At 36.9% G+C, this 18961-nt stretch overlaps 1 protein-coding gene across 25 annotated transcripts in view; it reads right to left on the bottom strand.

The window, feature by feature from the left end:
• Positions 1-14684: 14684 nt before the first annotated feature.
• Positions 14685-18961, bottom strand: part of Dzip3 (DAZ interacting zinc finger protein 3) — a 98505-nt gene continuing 94228 nt past the window's right edge. For 21 of the 25 annotated variants that reach the window (XM_013075452.3, XM_021264021.2, XM_021264008.2 and 18 more), the window contains 5 exons: positions 18673-18793; positions 17646-17786; positions 17469-17567; positions 15862-15966; positions 14685-15779 (listed from right to left, as the gene is read on the bottom strand). In XM_013075452.3, coding sequence (XP_012930906.1) covers positions 15771-15779; positions 15862-15966; positions 17469-17567; positions 17646-17786; positions 18673-18793 — 475 coding nt within the window. In that variant the 3' untranslated portion in view covers positions 14685-15770. Of the gene's footprint in view, positions 15967-17468; positions 17568-17645; positions 17787-18491; positions 18537-18672; positions 18794-18961 lie in introns of those variants that run through there. The other 4 variants (XM_087214944.1, XM_087214929.1, XR_015452686.1 and 1 more) reach the window with 4 other exon arrangements.

Raw genomic sequence — 18961 nt, 5'->3', positions numbered from 1 at the left:
TTATTAAGTGTAGAAGACATTTGATGGAGTTCTTGGGGTCTTCTATATACAGTATCATGTCATCTGCAAATAATGACAATTTGACTTCTTCATTTCCTATCTTTATTCCTTTTATTTCTTTCTCTTGTCTAATTGCCGTGGCTAATGTTTCCAAAACTATATTGAACAGAAGTGGTGATAGTGGACATCCTTGTCTTGTTCCTGATTTGAGTGTGAAGGATTTCAGTTTTTGACCATTTAGTATGATATTGGCTGTTGGTTTTTCATAGATGGCTTCTATCAGTTTGAGGTAGAGACCATCTATTCCAATTTTTTGTAGGGATTTATCATAAATGCATGTTGGATTTTGTCAAATGCTTTTTCTGCATCTATGGAGATAATCTTATGGTTTAACGTCCTTGGCTCTATTGATAGAGTGTATTACATTGATTGATTTGTGTATGCTGAACCATCCATCCCTGCATCCCTGGGATGAATCCCACTTGATCAGGGTGTATGATCTTCTTGATGATCTTCTGCATTCTGTTTGCCAGTATCTTATTAAGGATTTTTGCATCTATGTTCATTAGTGAGATTGGCCTATAGTTCTGCTTTTTGGTTGGGTCTTTCTCTGCTTTGGGGATCAAGGTGATGCTTGCTTCCAGGAATGAATTTGGGAGTACTGCTTCCCTTTCAATTTCATTGAAGAGTTTAAACAGTAGTGGCAATAGTTCCTTTCTAAATGTCTTGTAGAATTCAGCAATGAAGCCATCAGGGCCTGGGCTTTTCTTACTTGATAAGTTTTTAATTACATTTTCAATTTCATTGGTTGATATTGGGTTCTTTAGAATTTTTAGATCTTCTTTGTTCAACTTTGGTAATTCATATGTATCTAGGAATCTGTGCATTTCTTCTGTGTTTTCCATCTTATTGGAGTATAGGTTCTGGAAGTAGATATTGATGATCCTCTGGATTTCTGGGGGTCTGTTGTAATTTCACCCTTTTCATTCCTAATTGCATGGATTTGGGCCTTTTCTTTCCCTTTTCTGATAAGGTTGGCTAAGGGTTTGTCAATTTTCTTGATTCTTTCAAAGAACCAGCTCTTGGCTTCATTGATTTTTTTGTATCGTTCTCTTAGCCTCCATTGCATTGATTTCTCCTCTGATCTTTATAATGTCCTCCCTTGTATGAGCTTTGGGGTTGTCCTGCTCTTCTTTTTCTAGAAGCTTGAGGTTCAGCATCAGGTTGTTTAATTGGGCTCGTTCTGTTTTCCTAATATGCGTATTCACTGCTCTGAATTTCCCTCGTAAGACTGCTTTCTTCGTGTCCCATAGATTCCAATATGTTGTATTGTCATTTTCATTTAATTGAAGGAACTGTCTGATTTCTTCTTTAATTTCCTGTGTTACTCATTGGTTATTCAGAAGTGTGCTGTTCAATTTCCATGTGTTTATGAAATTTTTCAAGTTTCTTTTGCTATGGATCTCCAATTTCATTGCATTATGATCTGTTAATATAGAGGGGATAACTTCAATTCCTTTGCACTTACTTAAACATGTTCTATCAGTGAGTATGTGGTCTATTTTGGAGAATGACCCATGTGCAGCTGAGAAGAATGTGTATTCTGATTTTGTGGGGTGGAACACTCTGTAAACATCTGTTAAGTTCATTTGTTTAAGAGTTCGATTGAGTTCTAGTATTTCATTACTTACTTTTTGTCTAGTTGAACTATTTGTGACAGTGGGGTGTTGAGTTTCCTCCACTACAATTGTATTAGTGCATATATGACCTTTCATGTCTGTTAGTATTTGTTTTATATAGTTGGGTGCACTAGTGTTTGGTGCATAGATATTTATGATTGTCATTTCTTCCTCTTGGATTGTTCCCTTTGCAAGGATGTAGTGTCCTTCTTCATCTCTCTTAATCAGTGTTGGTTTGAAATCTACTTGATCTGCAAAGACGATAGCTACTCCTGCTCTTTTTTGGGTTCCCGTCACATGGAGTATTGTTTTCCCCCCTTTAACTTTCAGTCTATGAGTTTCCTTTTGAATGAAGTGTGTTTCTTGTATGCAGCATATTGTTGGATTTTGCTTCTTGACCCATTCTGCCAGTCTATTTCTTTTGATTGGTGAATTGAGACCATTAACGTTGATGGTTATAACTGAAACGTATTGGCTTGTCATTGCCATGACATTTTCTTTTTGTTGGGTTCTCCCCCTTTACATTTAATTTCTTGTCATGCCAGATGGGTTCATTCTGCTTTGCTTCCTGGGGTTGTGATCCTCAATATCTCTTCCTAGGATATTGTGTAAAATTCTTTGGAGTGCTGGTTTGGTATTCACGAAGTTCCTAAGGTGCTCTTTGTCATGAAAGTATCTTATTTCTCCATCCATTTTGAAAGATAGTTTTGCAGGGTACATCAATCTGGGCTGGAGGCTGTTTTCTTTTAGGGCTTGGAATATGTCACTCCAAGCTCTTCTTGCCTTGATGGTTTGTGTTGAGAAGTCTGCTGTGATTCTGATGGACTTTCCTTTGTATGTGATTTGTTTCCTTCCTCTAACTGCTTGTAGAACTTTGTTCTTCTGTTGAGTTTCTGGAATCTTAACAATTAAATGTCTATGTGTAGATGTTTTTTGATCAAGGCTATTTGGAGTCCTATATGCCTCACTTATCTGCATGTCAAATTCTTTCCCCCTGCTTGGGAAATTTTCTGCCATTACTTCTGTGAAGAGTTTTTTTATGTCATCTGCATTCTCTCCTGTTTCTTCATTGACTCTGATCAGTCTTATGTTATTCTTCTTTGCATTGTCTAGCAGCTGCTGGATTGATTTCTCATGTTCCCTTATAATTTTGGAACAATTTTTCTTTTCCTGGTCATTAATTGCAATCTTATCTTCTATATCTGAAATTCTGTCCTCACATTGGCTCATTCTGTTGTGTAGACTTTCAATGGAGTTTTTCCTGTCCTGGAAATCTATTTGCATCTGTTTTATGGATTCCATTTGTTTCCTATTTGGGATTCCATCATGTTCCTCAGGTCCTCTCTAGATTTTTTTAATCATGTTTTGCACTAGGAGCACAATTTCTCCTGTTATCTGAGAAATTATTTCTGATTTCATTTTTTCCAGATCCCCTTTTGTTGGCAGTTCAGTGGGTCCAGGTGGTTGAGTATCAGAGGGTTCCATCTCATTTCCCTTTGGGGTTGCTGTAGGTGATCTGGAAATCTGGCTTTGAGACTTATTTACGTGTTTTCTAATTTAGACTGGGAGGCCATGGGGGTGCTGTTGGCGCCTGCGTGGATCACCTCCTCTGAGCTGGGAGATGTGGGACAGGGGCCAGGAGTGGCAGTAGGGATGGTGGCCCAGAAGCCCCTTCCTCTGGGCCGGGAGCGGTGGGACAGAAGGTGGCCCCAAAGCCCTTTCCTCTGGGCTGGGAGCAGCAGGAGGGATCTCCTGATCTTTCTGTCTCTGTCTCAACTCCTCATGTGAGCCACTCCACTTTTTTTTTTAAATTGGATCATAATGTATTCCAATGTATTGCTTTTTTACATAATGGCCAATTTTTTCATACTATTCAAAATATTATAGCTTTATTTTTCCATTTGAATTTAACAAGACATTGCATTTGAGGGGCTGTGTGCAAGCCTATATTAGCCAATAGGAACCACAGGAGAACAAGTCAACATCAGCTCTGCTCACAAACATGAAAGTACAAGTCAGGCAAGTGTTAAAAGGGGGAGGACAGGTGTTACAGAGACAAATACCCAGGAGATTAAACCAAAAATTGGTGAAAGCTTCCCAAGGAAGTAACGACCTAGTAATGAGCATGCATGCCTTTCAGTGCTTAGATGTACCATAGGCATGCTCTCCTCCTATTGGCAATCTCTTCACATAGTCAGTCTGCTAGGTATTCATACCTACGTTAATACCATGCTTTACAACTTCTCCTAGCCATGGGATGTGGATAGGTTTGCTTTGTTGCTTTACCAATCAAGAGAGGATTTGCTTATTGAACAGGTGTTTTCTAGGCTACCAGCCTGTGATAAAAATGATTCTTAAAGTAGTATCTGAATATTTCTCTGGTCTGTCTGCAACTTCATAGCTGTGTGCTCAGGTTACGGCAGACACACTGCATTGCCCATGTCCTAACTGCAGCAATATAAGAGACACTGGGGAAAGTATCTTTACCCACTTCAGCTTCTTTCCTCATCTTTAAAGTGAGGGTAACTATTCTACCTCATAAATTTGTTGTAAGGATCAATTTAGAAAATTCATGTAATGTATGGGTTAAATTTAACATTATTATTTATACATTTGGGCAAATAGAAAGAGAGAGGTGGAAACTTGGCATCTAACACAACTTCTTTATATTCCCATATGATCAGTTGTTTCCAGTCATCAAAGTGGTTTCCAGATTGTTCCTTGCACCTTCGAAATGTGGGTACCACTTCCAAGAGAAGTCACAAGGTTTTTCTTTTGCTACACTGTAGATCACTCCTCTGCTCGAACATTTCCTTTCTTTGCTGCTTCATATTATTGCTCCCCTTGTCTTCACAGTATTAACTCATTTCTTTCAGGAAATATTCTGGTTAGAGACATTTTCATCTCACACCAGCCAACTACTTCAGAATAAAAGCACTATTTCTCGGATCAAGAAATTCTCTGAATCCTACCTCAAAAGCCATCTTCTATGCTGTATCTCCCTTTTGCTTTCCCTCATCCTTCAGTAGAATCTACACCTATGCTCTTTCTTTTCCATTTCTGTTTTTTTCTGTGGGGTATCCTGTTTACATGATATATTTTCTTCTGCCTACTGAATGTTCATCTATTTTATTTTTAGACAGAAAGGATAAATGAAAAAAGAAAGATGTGTAATATTCAGTTCAGAAGAACATCCTGGATCTCAAATTATACTAGGAAGTCTCAGTCTTGAGAATATATTTTACAACTGAAATTATTGGAGTAAATATTTTCTTGTTTTGATATGGGAACTTAGGAAAGCAGAAATGTAGTTTTTAAAGTATATTTTCTTGAGCAATGACAAACATGAGACTGGGAGACTTATCTTCCTACTACTGGCTGTGTGCCATTTCTGAGGGTGGAATCCCAACTTCTGAGTCTCTGAGCCATGATTTCCTATCTAAAAATTGGTAAATGAAACTTCCAAGATGACAGAAATGCCACGAGAATCACACAAAATTTGTGAAAGTGACTGTTAAAGGTTGAAAGCTTTGCAAAAGTTAATTACTATGAGTCTTTCCATAACAAGCACTACAAATAATTGAGAAATAAAAACATTGCCATTAAAGTTATCCTATTCCTGTTGTGAATAATTTCTAGGAAGTTTTAAAACTTACTCATTTTATTTCACTCAAGAAGATAAGAATGAATATTTGATGCTTTCATTCCATCACTCAGTGGAAGAGAGCTTTTATTCAATATTTCTTTTTAGCCTTTCAAGCCATAGCATTAATACTTCTAACCCTATTGCTCTACAGAGTCAGTGCTGGGCCCAGGAAGCAGTTGATGGGTACAACTGCTGAGAGTTGTAGTGCAGTCTGCAAAACTAGTGTCTCGGGGACATATACTCACTTGCAGATGATTTTGTGATGACACTAAAGTAGGACAAAAAGCATGGGCTTTGGAGTTAGACTGACTTACGTTCAAGTCCTAGATAGTCTTTGCCTTAGTTTTCTTTCTTTAAGGTGTGAATAAAAATTCTTATCTTACAGGATGACCTTTTTAGGACTAAATAAAGCAAATAATAGGAAGTCATATAATAGCTGAAAAACTACTTCCTTTCTTCTTCTGTTCACAGTGCTTCTGTTTAGCACACCTCCCTCTTCTCTCTTCAGGCTGACCCCCTGGTATCTCAGTTCACTGCCAACTTGCTCTAGGTCAAGGTGGCCCTGAACTCAAATAGTGTGAAGCTTCCACTCAGGAGAATCCTGCTGTATGAGATGATTTCCTTCACATGATGCTAATTGCCTGGTTATGGGTATATAGAAATATGAATTGAAATTTATGTCTGGACAAATGCATACTTATTGAATATGCATCTAATTCATAGAATGGCAATTACAATTTTTCCCAGAAAGAAATGTTTGATTTACATATGTGTGGCTGATGCATGAAGTAGAATTTATAAATCACTATGTCATCACCACCAAAAAATACCCTCTAGCCATATTAAAAAAAGACTGTGACAAGGGGCCTATCAAATTGGATGGAAAGGCCATAAAACTATCATTTCATTTGACATAAAACTGATATATTATGTGATAATGCTTCAAGTAGAACCCAAGACCCCATTCATCACACAGGCTGCTCCACACGAGGTTCTGAGCTGTGTGGTAATGAAACCGTCGTGCTCCACTCACACAGCAGATTGCAGTCCCTAATCAGCACTGGGGACCTACATACCAGAAAATGTTCCCATTGAAAATGTGCTTCTTTCACTAATGAAGTTTTCTGGGAGAAAGTTACATAAGGACAGAGGTCACACAGCCTCTTTGGGGAGACAGTGTCCTCCATGGTACAAGAAAAGAACATCAGACTCATCTGGCTAGTCTATAAAGAAGTGCAGGAACATGGGGCCCATTTCAAGGAAAAGACTTAGGAATCTTAAGCTTTAAAAATAACTCTATGTGACTCTGATGCTCTCTGTGGCTTAGCTTTTTTATTCAAAGGTGCCATCTCAGGACCAATGACATCAGCTTCAGCTGAGAGCATATTAGAAATGCAGAATCTCAGACCTCAGCCCATACATGCTGGAACAGAATCTGAATCTCAGCAGGATCCCTCATGATGCAATGGATGTTAAAATCTGAGCAGCATTCAAGTAGTTTTTCACAGCCCCAGCCCCATATTAACATCTTTTGGGAAATTTTTAAATATCCCAGTGCCCAACTGTGCCATTAATTAAATCAAAATCTCCAGGGATAGAACCCACGCATCAGTTTTTTGTGCTTTCCCCCTCCAGTCTCTCCTTGTGTTTTTAAGGTGTAGTCAAGCCCAAGAGTCACTAAGAACCTCATTTACAGTCTATATCTATACCTGAGGCTTCTGCTGGGGTCTCCACAGCTTATGATGGCAGTATCACAGTCAGTGGCTTAAAGTGAGTGCTTCAAACAATAGCAGAAAGAAGAGAACCATGTCTATTGTATTTCTTCTTCATGTCAGGTGCTATGGCTTAGATGCTGAATGGCCCTGAGAGATCCATGTATAAAGATTTGGTCCCCAGTGTAAAAATATTGGGTAGTATTATGGATCTTTAAAAGGTGGGGCCTCATGGGAAATCCTTAGGGGCATGTCCCCAGAGGAGATTGTGGCACTTCAATCTATCCTTTTCCACTTTTTGGCTGGAGGTATGACCATTCTACTCCTAGACGCACTCCTACTATGATGTGCCACCATCCACTGCCTTTCCCAGAATTGAGCCAATCCAGATTGCATGCCTTTGATCCTCCCCAACTGTAAGCTAAACTTTGTTAAAAATTAATTTTATTGGTACATTTTACGTGTACAATATAATGACATTCATCATTGGAAATTTGCACCTTGACATAATCTCTCTTGGTTCTTATTTTTTCCCCATTCCCATCCCCTCCCTTCAACCCCTCCATCCCTCCTTATTTACAAAGACTTTGTTTCTATTTTTTCATTTTCTCATGCTAATTCCATTCCCTTCTTTCCTTTCCCCTACCCCTCCCACTTCTCCTTCCCCTTTGCCCCATTTCTTCCTATTTCATAATATCTATTATACCTTTTAGTCCTTATTTACACTTGCAGTTTCTCACACTAGAGAAACTATTCAGTATTTACACATGGGTTTCCTATTTACTTCAATTGAGTGCAAACATTTAGCTATAAATGTCTCTAATTTCTCACTTTTATGGCTAAGTAGTACTCCATTTATAAAAAAAAATACATTTTCTTTATCCAGTCTCCAGTTCATGGGCAATTGGGCTGCTTCCAAGATTTAGCTATTACAAATTGTGCTGCCATGAATATAAGTGCACATATATCACTGTGGTATGATACTTTTAATTCTTTGGGGAAGATACCCAGCAGGGGAATAGCTGGGTCAAATGGAACTTCCAGTCCTAGTTCTTTGAGGTATCTGCATACTTATTTCCTCAGTGGTTGCACCAGTCTGGACTTCCACCAGGAGTGGAGCAGTGTTTCTCTTTCCCCACAGCCCTGCCAGCATTTGTTATTGGTTGATTTCATGATAGCAGTCATTCTTTCTGGGGTAAGGTGGAATCTTAGTGTTGTCTTCATTTGCATCTCTTGAATAACTAGTGATGTTGAACATTTTTTCATATGTTTCTTTGCTATTTCTACTTCTTTGAGAAATGTCTGTTCATTTCAGATGCCCACTTTTGGACTGGGTCTTAAAATGATTTTTATAAGTACTTTATAGATTCTAGATAGTACACTTTTGTCTGAGGAACACCAGGTGAAAATTTTTCCAATGTTGTGGGTTGTCTCTTCATACTGTTGGTGGTTTCTCTTGCAGTGCAGAAGCTTTTTAATAAGAAGAGATCACACTTGTTGATTGTGCTAGTTCACGGGCAACTGGGATTTGTTCATAAAATCTTTTCAGACAGCAATGTCTTCAAGAGTTCTACCTAACCTCTGTACTAGTGGATTCAGCATTTCTATTTTAATATTTAGCTCTACAATCCATTTCAATTTTAGTTTAATGCATGGTGAGAGATATGTCTAGTTTTAATCTTTGGTGAGTTGAAATCTAATTTTTCCAGCACCATTTATTAAAGAAGCTGTTTTTCTTCCAGTGAAGGTGTTTGGCTCCTTTATCGAAGATGAGGTGGCTGAGTGTGTCTGGAATTGTTTCTGCATCTTCTAATCTGTTCCACTGGTCCTCAGGTCTGATTCTTCGCCAGTAGCCAGTACCACGCTGTTTTTTTGTGTGGTGTTTTTCCTTTTTTTTAAGGTACTGAGGATTGAACTCGGGTCCATGCGCTTGTGCAGCAGGAGGGGAAACCACTGAGCAAAATCCCCAGCCCCACCATGCTGTTTTTATCACAGCAGCTTTGTAGTATAGTTTCAGGTTGGGGGTTGTGAAACCCCCTGCCATGTCTCTGTTACCTAGAATTGCTTTTGCTATTCTGGGTCTCTTCTTGTTCCAAATGAATTTTTGGATTGTTTTCTCAAGGTCCATGAAGTATGCTGCTGGAATTTCAATTGGGATTGCATTGAATCTATATAGCAGTTTTGGAAATATGGCCATTTTCACTATGTTGATCCTTCCTACCCAGGAGGAGGGGATGGCTATCCATTTTCTGATATCATATCTTCAATCTCTCTTTTCAGAGTGCTATAGTTTTCAGAAAAGAGGTCTTTTGATTTCTTTTGTTAGGTTGATTCCTAGGTATTTCAGTTTCTTGGATGCTATTGTGAAAGGAATTGTTTGCCCTATTTCTATCTCAGTGAGTCTGTTGTTTGTATACAGGAAAGCTACTGATTTTTGTGTGTTGACCCTGTATCCAGCTACTCTACTGAATTTGGTTATTAAGGCTACAAGACTTTTGGTGGTGTTCTTGGGGACTTCTATATAGACTACCATGTCATCTGCAAATAATGACAATTTGACTTCTTCATTTTCTATCTTTATTCCTTTTATTTCTTTCTGTTGTATAATTTCTGTGGCTGTTTCCAAAACTATATTGAACAAGAGTGGTGATAGTGGACATCCTTGTCATGTTCTTCATTTTAGTGTGAAGGATTTCAGTTTTTGACCATTTAGTATGATATTGGCTGTTGGTTTTTCATAGATAGCTTTCATGAGATTGAGGTAGAGACCATTGATTCCAGTTTTTTGTAGGGTTTTATCATAAATGCGTGTTGGATTTTGTCAAATGCTTTTTCTGGATCTATGGAGATGATCATATGGTTTTTGTCCTTGGCTTTATTGATATAGTGTACTGCATTGCTTGATTTGTGTATGTTGAACCATCCCTCCATCCCTGAGATGAATCCCACTTGGTCAGAATGTATGATCTTCTTGATGATCTTGTGCATTCAATTTGCCAGTATCTTATTACATCTATGTTCATTAGTGAGATTGGCCTATAGTTCTCTTTTTCAGTTGGGTCTTTCTCTGCTTTGAGGATCAAGGTAATGCTTGCTTCCAGGTATGATTTCGGGAGTATTGCTTCCCTTTCAATTTTGTTGAAGAGTTTAAACAGTACCGGCAGTAGTTCCTCTCTAAATGTTTTGTAGAATTCAGCAGTGAAGCCATCAGGACCCAGGGTTTTCTTACGTGGTAAGTTTTTAATTACATTTTCAATTTCATTGATTGATTTTGGGTTGTTTAGAATTTTTAGGTCTTCATTCAACTTAGGTAATTCATACATGTCTAGGAATCTGTCCATTTCTTCTGTGTTTTCCATCTTACTGGCATATAGGTTGTCAAAGAAGGTACTGATGATCCTCTGGATTTCTGGGGGTCTGTTGTAATTTCACCCTTTTCATTCCTAATTGCATGGAATTGGGCCTTTTATTTCCTTTTTCTGATAAGGTTGGCTAAGGTTTTGTCAAATTTGTTTTTTCTTTCGAAGAATCAACTCTTGGCTTCATTGACTTTTTGTATTGTGTTCTTAGTCTCCATTGCATTGATTTCTGCCCTGATCTTTATAATTTTCTCCCTTATGAGCTTTGGGTTTGTCCTGCTCTTTTTTTTCTAGAAGCTTGAGGTCCGGCATCAGGTTGTTTAATTGGGCTTGCTCTGTTTTCCTAATATGAGTACTCACTGCTATGAATTTCCCTTGTAAGACTGCTTTCATTGTGTCCCATATTTTCCCATATGTTGTACTGTCATTGTCATTTAATTGTAGGAACTGCCTGATTTCTTCTTTAATTTCCTCTGTGACCCATTGGTTATTCAGAAGTGTGTGGTTCAATTTCCATGTGTTCATGAAGTTTTTGCAGTTTCTTTTGCTGTTGATCTCCAATTTCATTGCACTATGGTCTGGTAATATACAGGGGATAACTTCAATTCCTTTGCACTTACCTAAATATGTTCTATGAGTGAGTATGTGGTCTATTTTGGAGAATGACCCATGTAGAGCTGAAAAGAATGTGTATTCTGATTTTGTGGGGTGGAACACTCTGTATACATCTGCTAGGTTCATATGTTCAAGAGTTTGATTGAGTTCTAGAATTTCATTGCTTGTTTTTTGTCTAGTTGATGTATCTATTTGTGACAATGTGGTATTGAGGTCCCCCACTACTATTGTATTAGTGCTTATATGGTTTTTCATGTCCATTAGTATTCATTTTATATAGTTGTGTGCACTAGTGTTTGGTGCATAGATACTTATGATTGTCATCTCTTCCTCTTGGATTGTTCCCTTTACAAGGATATAGTGTCCTTTTTTGTCTCTCAATCAGTGTGGGTGTGAAATCCACTTGGTCTGCAAAAAGGATAGCTACTCCTGCTTTTTTTCAAGTTCCCATCACATGGAGTATTGTTTTCCACCCTTTAGCTTTCAGTCTGTGAGGTGTTTTTGAATTGAGTGTGTTTCTGCTATGCAGCATATTGTTGGATGTTGCTTCTTGACCCATTCTGCCAGTCTATTTCTTTTGATTGGTGAGCTGAGACCATTAACATTGATGGTTATAACTGATATATATTGACTTATCATTGTCGTGACTTTTTCTTTTTGTTTCATCCTCCTCCTGTGCTTTTAATTACTTGTCATGGCCGGTGGATTCATTCTTCTGGGCTTCCTGGGGTTGTGATCCTTATTGTCTTTTCCTAGGATTTTGTCTAAAATTTTTTGGAGTGCTGGTTTGGTATTCATGAAGTTCCTAAGGTGCTCTTTGTAATGAAAGTGTCTTATTTCATCATCAATTTTGAAAGAGAGTTTTGCAGGATACATCAGTCTGGGTTGGAGCTTGTTTTCCTTTAGGGCTTTAAACACATCACTCCAAGCTCTTCTTGCCTTGAGGGTTTGTACTAAGAAGTCTGCTGTGATTCTGATGGGCTTTCCTTTGTATGTGATTTGTTTCTTTTCTCTAACTACTTGTAGAATTTTGTTCTTCTGTTGGGTTTCTGGATTCTTAACAATTATATTCCTATGTGTAGATTTTTTTTGATCAAAGCTATTTGGAGTCCTATATTCCTCGCTTATCTGTATGTCAAATTCTTTTTCCCTGCTTGCGAAGTTTTCTGCCCTCACTTGTGTAAACAGTTTTTTTATGTCATCTGCACTCTCTCCTGTTTCTTCATTGACTCCAATCAGTCTTATGTTATTCTTCTTTGCATTGTCTAGCATCTTCTGGATTGATTTCTTGTGGTCCCTTTAAATTTTAAAGAATTTTTTCTTTTTCTGGTCACTAATTGCAATCTTATCTTCTATATCTGAAATTCTGTCTTCATATTGGCTCATTCTGCTGTTTAGACTTTCAATGGAGTTTTTTATCTCCTGGAAATCTGTTTGCATCTGTTGTATGGATTCCATTTGTTTCCTATGTTGGGATTCCATCATGTTCCTCAGCTCCTCTCTAGATTTATTAATCATGTCTTGCACTAGGAGCACAATCTCTGCTGTAATCTGAGAAATTATTTCTGATTTCATTTTTCCCAGATCCTCTTTTGTTGCCATTTCAGGGAGTCCAGGCAGTTAAGCATTAGAGTGTTCCATCTCATTTCCCTTTGGGGGTGCTGTAGATGATCTGGAAGTCTAGTTTTCAGACTTGTTTACATGTCTTCTCATTTTGATGGGGAGGGTGGTGCTGTTGGCGCTCATGCGGCTTACCTCCTCTGCACTGGGAGTGGTGGTATGGCGGCCCAGAAGCCCCTTCCTCTGTGCTGGGAGCAGTGGAATGGTGGCCTGGAAGCCCCTTCCTCTGCACTAGGAGTAGTGGAATGGTGGCCCAGAAGCCCCTTCCTCTGTGCTGGGAGTGGTAGAATGGCTAGTTTCTAAAATTTAATGTGCATCAGAACACCTATGGTGCCAGTTCCTAAGGCAAATTTCCAGATAGCCTCCTGGAACATGCATTTTTATAAACATATCATGTACTTGTGATAGTGGTCCAGGATCATATACTTAAGAAAAAAGCCCATTAGCTTTGCCGAGAGGCATCTTGTAATCTACACATCCAGTTACAGAAGATTTCCTACTCAAGAAAATCAGAAACCACATATCATCACAACCAATTAGTATTCATTTGTCATTTTTAATCTGGCTAAGAATCAGTCCTATACTACTCTAATCTCAGAACTCTTACCTGAGAGGCTTACAGACAAGGTGTTTAAGAGCATTATGTAAATGCAGAAGATTCTCATTAAATTTGAATCTGATAAAATAAAAGCCTACTTTTCCTGAACTGATCAGAAGATAAAAATTCATCATCCAAACTGGGATACTATTAAGAGTGAAAGGAACTATGCATAATTATGTCAAGACAACAGACACTAACTTGAACCATTCCCAGCATATCATAGAAAGGAAAAGTCAGTGAAACTTTTTTCTGTATCCTACCACTATTACACATTTTTATATACTCAATACCACATTCCTAGTACAAAACAACCAGTGGGTTTACCTTATGTTAATTTTCTTTTTTTTCTTTTTTTTGTTGTTCTTTGAGATAAGTTCTCACTATTAGTTCAGATTGGCCTTGAACTCACTATGTAGCCCAGGCTCATCTCAAACTTGTGTGATCCTTCTGCCTCAGCCTCCAGAGTGCTGGGATTACAGGTTAGCACCACCATGCCCGGCTTAATTTTTTAAATTGTAATCCCATTATCTTTAACCCCCGAAGAACTAGATAGGAACACTCTCCTATTACATTCTCACTAATCACTAGTTATTATGTTAAGTCCAGCCCATTCCTTGGAGCTAAGAATGGCAGATCAGCACCCATACCATCTTACAGATAAACTTTTAAAGAAGCGTGTGACAGAGCATACGGGTCCTCAAACACTAGGACTTGGCATAGCCACTAACTAGCCACATGACTTAAGGCAAGAAATACCTGTAAAATGAGAGGACAGATTAGAAGATCATGAAGGGGCCCAATAATCTCTGGCATTCTATGATTCCAAGACATCACTAGCATTTTATATATATCCACATGACTGACTTCTTCTTGACACTGTTTCACATTTCCCTTTCCTTTCTCAAACAGAAGAAAAACATTTAAGCACAATTAAACAGAAATAGATATTTGAAATACAGATTTAAAGTAGTTTCTGTTATCCATAAGATGAAATACACAGATGAAATATTCACTGAATTAAAAAACATTTATTCTTTCTATGTGAGAATGAAAATGCTGTTATAAAGATGAACCAAGAAATGGGTTGTAAACATGAACTAAGTTTTACAAAGTAACCTGCTACATGACCATGACCGAATGTGCTAGACACAGGGATGATATTAAAGACCCCATAAGTTCTGAAATCTAGAATTCTGATACATTCTTGGCATTTTACATATTAGGTGACTACCATATTTTTGGATATTTTCCTTCATATTGTCCAGCCTATTCTCATTTTAGAAAAAAAAAAAAAAACCTTTAGTAAATAATTACAGAAATACACATTTTAAATAGAAATTTAAAGTAACTTTAAAATACATTTACACTAAAATATAGGGAATATACAGGTTAAACATTTGCTGAGTCAGAAAACATTTTTTTTTCATAAATTAGTGAAACTGAGACAGTAAATATGAACCAAGAAACATTTATTTCACTAGGCAACTCTGAATTACTTTAATACAACATTTATAGCACTTACACAATACTGTTTCCAAAATAATCTTTTGACCTCTAAGAATTAAAGTTCTCAGTGACAAGCTTTATATACATAACTCAGCCTAATAAGAACTTTATCACAAGAAACAACTAGTTTTTCCTTTTCCAGAAGAAAGTGAAATTAGAAACTTTTAAAGCAGAAAAAAAATCTCCCCAAAATGCAAACTGATTAAGGTCCAAAGAACATGTTTACAAATGAACATAAAATTTCATTTATTTACTGGAGCAAATAATTTGTATATTAAGCACCCTCCCATTTTTACTACTTCCTGATTTCTGATTCTGGAAATATGTATTCTGCATGTGTAAGACACTGGGAACATAAATGTCTTATAGTATGGTGGTAGATGTTTAAGAACCAGCTTTTGAGGGAAATACAAGTCTTATAGCTTTTACTAATTTATATGATGTAAATACTCCTACTATGGCAGATTTCAAGCCACAAATAATTTGACAAGTGGTTTGCAAATTTCCTTAACCAATCACCCCTCATGAGCCATTGTTATAAGCCAGCTCTGTGCATTCCACCATCAAATAATGAATAATCTCTGTATGGGTACATATTTTAGAGGACAGAAAAGAATAGAGAAGACAGGAATACAATTTAAGTAATTCAATTATATTTTAATAACTAGTTTAAAATTTGAACAGAACATTAAAATCTGTGGAAATTTTCCTTCTTTACTATTTCAGTTTTTCTCCTAAATTTATTTTTAAAAATTACGATGCAGTATATTTGAAAGGAAAAGATGAGTAGAATACAGAGGAAAAACAACAAGAAAAAAACCATAAGAAATATAATAGTAGTTATGTCCACAGAAGAAAAAGTCCACTAAGATAAGAACAAATATATTGTAATTATTAAAATTCCATCTTCTTAAACCCCTTCAGTTTAATTCACAAGTCCTGAAGATCTGCCTTGATCTCTTTGGCTGCCACTTTGATGCAATTAGCTAGCTTGTTTAGCACAATATTGAAGAGCATACTGGTTCACACTGCTCACACAACCTGCTCATAGAAAAAGGAAAATGTACATTCTGGAGTCTGAAAACTGAGGTTCATTTGCATAGTCACCCGCTTTGTATCAGACCTTGGGTAACTGCTGGCTGGTGTGACCAGGGAATTCGTCTGGTAGCAAAACATGGAGTCTACAGGTTGGGCATGTCCCTTGTTGCATCAACCATGGCCTAATGCACTAAGGGGCAAAAAGATTCATGTTAGTCGCTCAGATTTAGCCTTACAGAGGCAGTTGTCACTCTATGTATCACGGTTACCAACCAATATGGTACCTTCTCTATGGTGCACTGAGCATATTGAAGGTAATGGCAGAACAACCGTCAGTTAGTTTACTCTATTAGGTTTCATCCCCTAACTCCAGTTTTCAGAAGGCATAGCAACTCTTCCTGACAAGAAAATTGGGGAAACTTGCTGTATTCTATGTCTGGTTTATTTTACTATATATTACCTTCATTAATAAGCCACAAAAATTCAGAACTCAACATATAGGGGCCAGGGATATAGCTCAGTGGTTCCACCGCCTAACCCGCAAGCACAAGGACCCGAATTTGATCCCCAGTACCAAAAAAAAAAAGAACTCAACATACAAAAGTTACCAATACTCTGTAGAAAATGCTTATGGTGTTCTAAAGTTAAAACCCCAAGATTATAAATAAATTCCTCAAGCTGTCTTCTATAGTAAAGATGATAGTGATCTTTGATTAAGAACTAACCATTTGCTAAGTCATTTGCTTGAGTAGTAACTCTCCCAAAAACCAATTATCTTAACATATATAAATAATAGAGAGCCAGGTCAAATGAGATTAAGAATAGGGACTATATATGAGGCCCACTAACTCTACTCCTAAAAAATAACCTGAGTGTATCCTGTGTTTTCTGTTCAATGGACAATGGCAAAGAATTAAAAAAAAGTTTTATTAAACATTTATAAATTGTCAAGACCTTAAAAACTTCAAATGAGAAAGCCAGGTTGCTAAGTGTCTTTCTTGGAGATCTTTTAGGGTTAGATATTTTGTGTATATGTCTTCATATCAAAGCAGATGTAATAAATAATTCTTTACTACATATCATATCTTTGAAATGATGACTTACAAAAATGGCTTAAAATGAGTTAGTTATTGTTCACTTTCCTGAGAACTCTTTCTTGTGGAAGATTATCTTTTCCTATGTCAAATTACATCTCTCCACAAAGAACCTGGGCCATACAATGTATTATCGATGGCACGTACATAGAAACAACACTAGGAGTCAATCCATATAAATGCTAAAAATAAATAAAGGTATACCAGCTTTGCATATTTCTAACATTAAAACTCCAGCCTGAGCATCTTCAAAAGAAAATATAGGAGCCTGGACAGACTGCTAAGATAAGTCTTATGCTCTATAGTGATAGGGAGGCATGACTAGGTAAAGATAAACGGCACTATATAGAATTTATAGCAAGCCAAGGTTCATATATATATATATATATATATATATATATATATATATATATATATTTGAAAATGTTTAAATGTTTCTGCATGATATCCAAAAGTGAAGTTCAGAGTTATACACAGTGGAATCTGTGGCATGCCATTGGATAATGGTACATGTCTATGATTTTAAGTAAGGCAGTATTAAGAGGTCTCCTTTAGCTAGTTAATGATAAAATATTAACAGAACAAATTGAAGAGATACCTGAGAGTGGAATTTGTGAGCACAAGGTAAAACTGAAAGGTTTTCTGGAGACAGATTCTCATGACAGATCACACAAGGCTCTTCTTCTTCCTCTTCATCCTACAGAGAATTATATATGTTAAATGTAGCCTATTTGTCCTTCCCAAATTGAAACGTGTTCACAATCAACAATTTTACCACATTACTGGCTCCTTCCCATGTGGCAGAACCTTGTGAACTGAGGGGCTTCCAGGTTGACTTTGGGGGTTGGGCAGCATTGGGCTGTGATGAAGAATCGCTAGGTGAAACACTACCATTTGGCACTGATTTTCCTTGACTCTGAAAATAAAAACATTATGCATAGTTTTCAGAATCATTTTAAAATAGGATGAACTGATAGAATTGCACACAATGAAGTGCTGCAAGAATTAGGAAAAAATTAAAATTAAAAAACTAAGCATTAGATACATGAGATAGCTTGAAACAAAATGTTGGTGATATGTTTCAGAGCCAGGTAAGACAAAATAATTCCATGTATTTTTTTTTAATTAAAATACTTATTGAAAATTAGAAAAAAAAGTCATTTAAAATCATTCAAAATAACTTAGAGAAAATTTCAAGGTATTCAGTTATTTATTTATTTGTTATATATTTGTAATATGTAATAATTACATTGATTTAGAGGAATCAGTATATATAAATGTTGGACTTAATCATGTTTACTTCCCTTTTCCTTCCCTGCCCACCCCTCTCCTCAATTTCCTATCTTCACAAAGACTACTGTTTTCCTATCATCTCTCTTTTATTTTGCTTTTTAAATTACTTATATTTTAGGCTCCTCATAATAAGAGAAATTATGCAATATTTAACTTTCTGTGTCTGATTAATTTCACTTAGAATTATGGACTTAAGATGCATCCATTTTCCCACAAATGACTCAAAATTTATCCTATTCAGCCCTAAAGTGGGGGATCAATTTACTTCTAGGTATTTCAAAAAGACTTTCTGTATCATTTGTCAAGTTGAAATTGTGGAATTACTCACTTAATTGATGATCTAATATGATTAGAGGTTACTGATTTTCTTAACCTGTTATAGAGATAATTAAAACAGGTAACCATTAAAGGTCCCGAGTTTGATCCCCAGTACCCCCCCCCCAAAACCCCAGGTAACCATTAGAGAGATAACAGCAGAGATAATACAGGTTTTTGTTTGGGTTTTTCACCTGACACTTCTTGGGATCAATAAATTGGGAAATCTTGTAAACAATTTCATCACATGTCAGTCCAGATAAAGACTTCCCATGAGCCTCCTTCAATTTTCGTAAGAAATCTGTAAGCTCCTTTCTGGAAGAGATCAGAAAAAAGATGTGTTGATTTTCCCTATTGTCTTGAGGATGTACCCCCCAAAGGAGATATAAAAATCCTATCACATAACAGGTGTATAACATGTCAGTAGATGAGGCTCTTTAGGCCTTTGATCTAAAAAGTAATTATAGGTCCATCTGCATTTAT

The sequence above is a fragment of the Heterocephalus glaber genome, unplaced genomic scaffold, assembly GCF_053883595.1.
Source record: "Heterocephalus glaber isolate CG9 unplaced genomic scaffold, H.glaber_assembly_v1.0 deba00000122, whole genome shotgun sequence".
Lineage (NCBI taxonomy): Eukaryota > Metazoa > Chordata > Mammalia > Rodentia > Bathyergidae > Heterocephalus > Heterocephalus glaber.
Note: the sequence above shows the minus strand (reverse complement) of the source record. Positions and strands in the feature narration are given on the sequence as shown.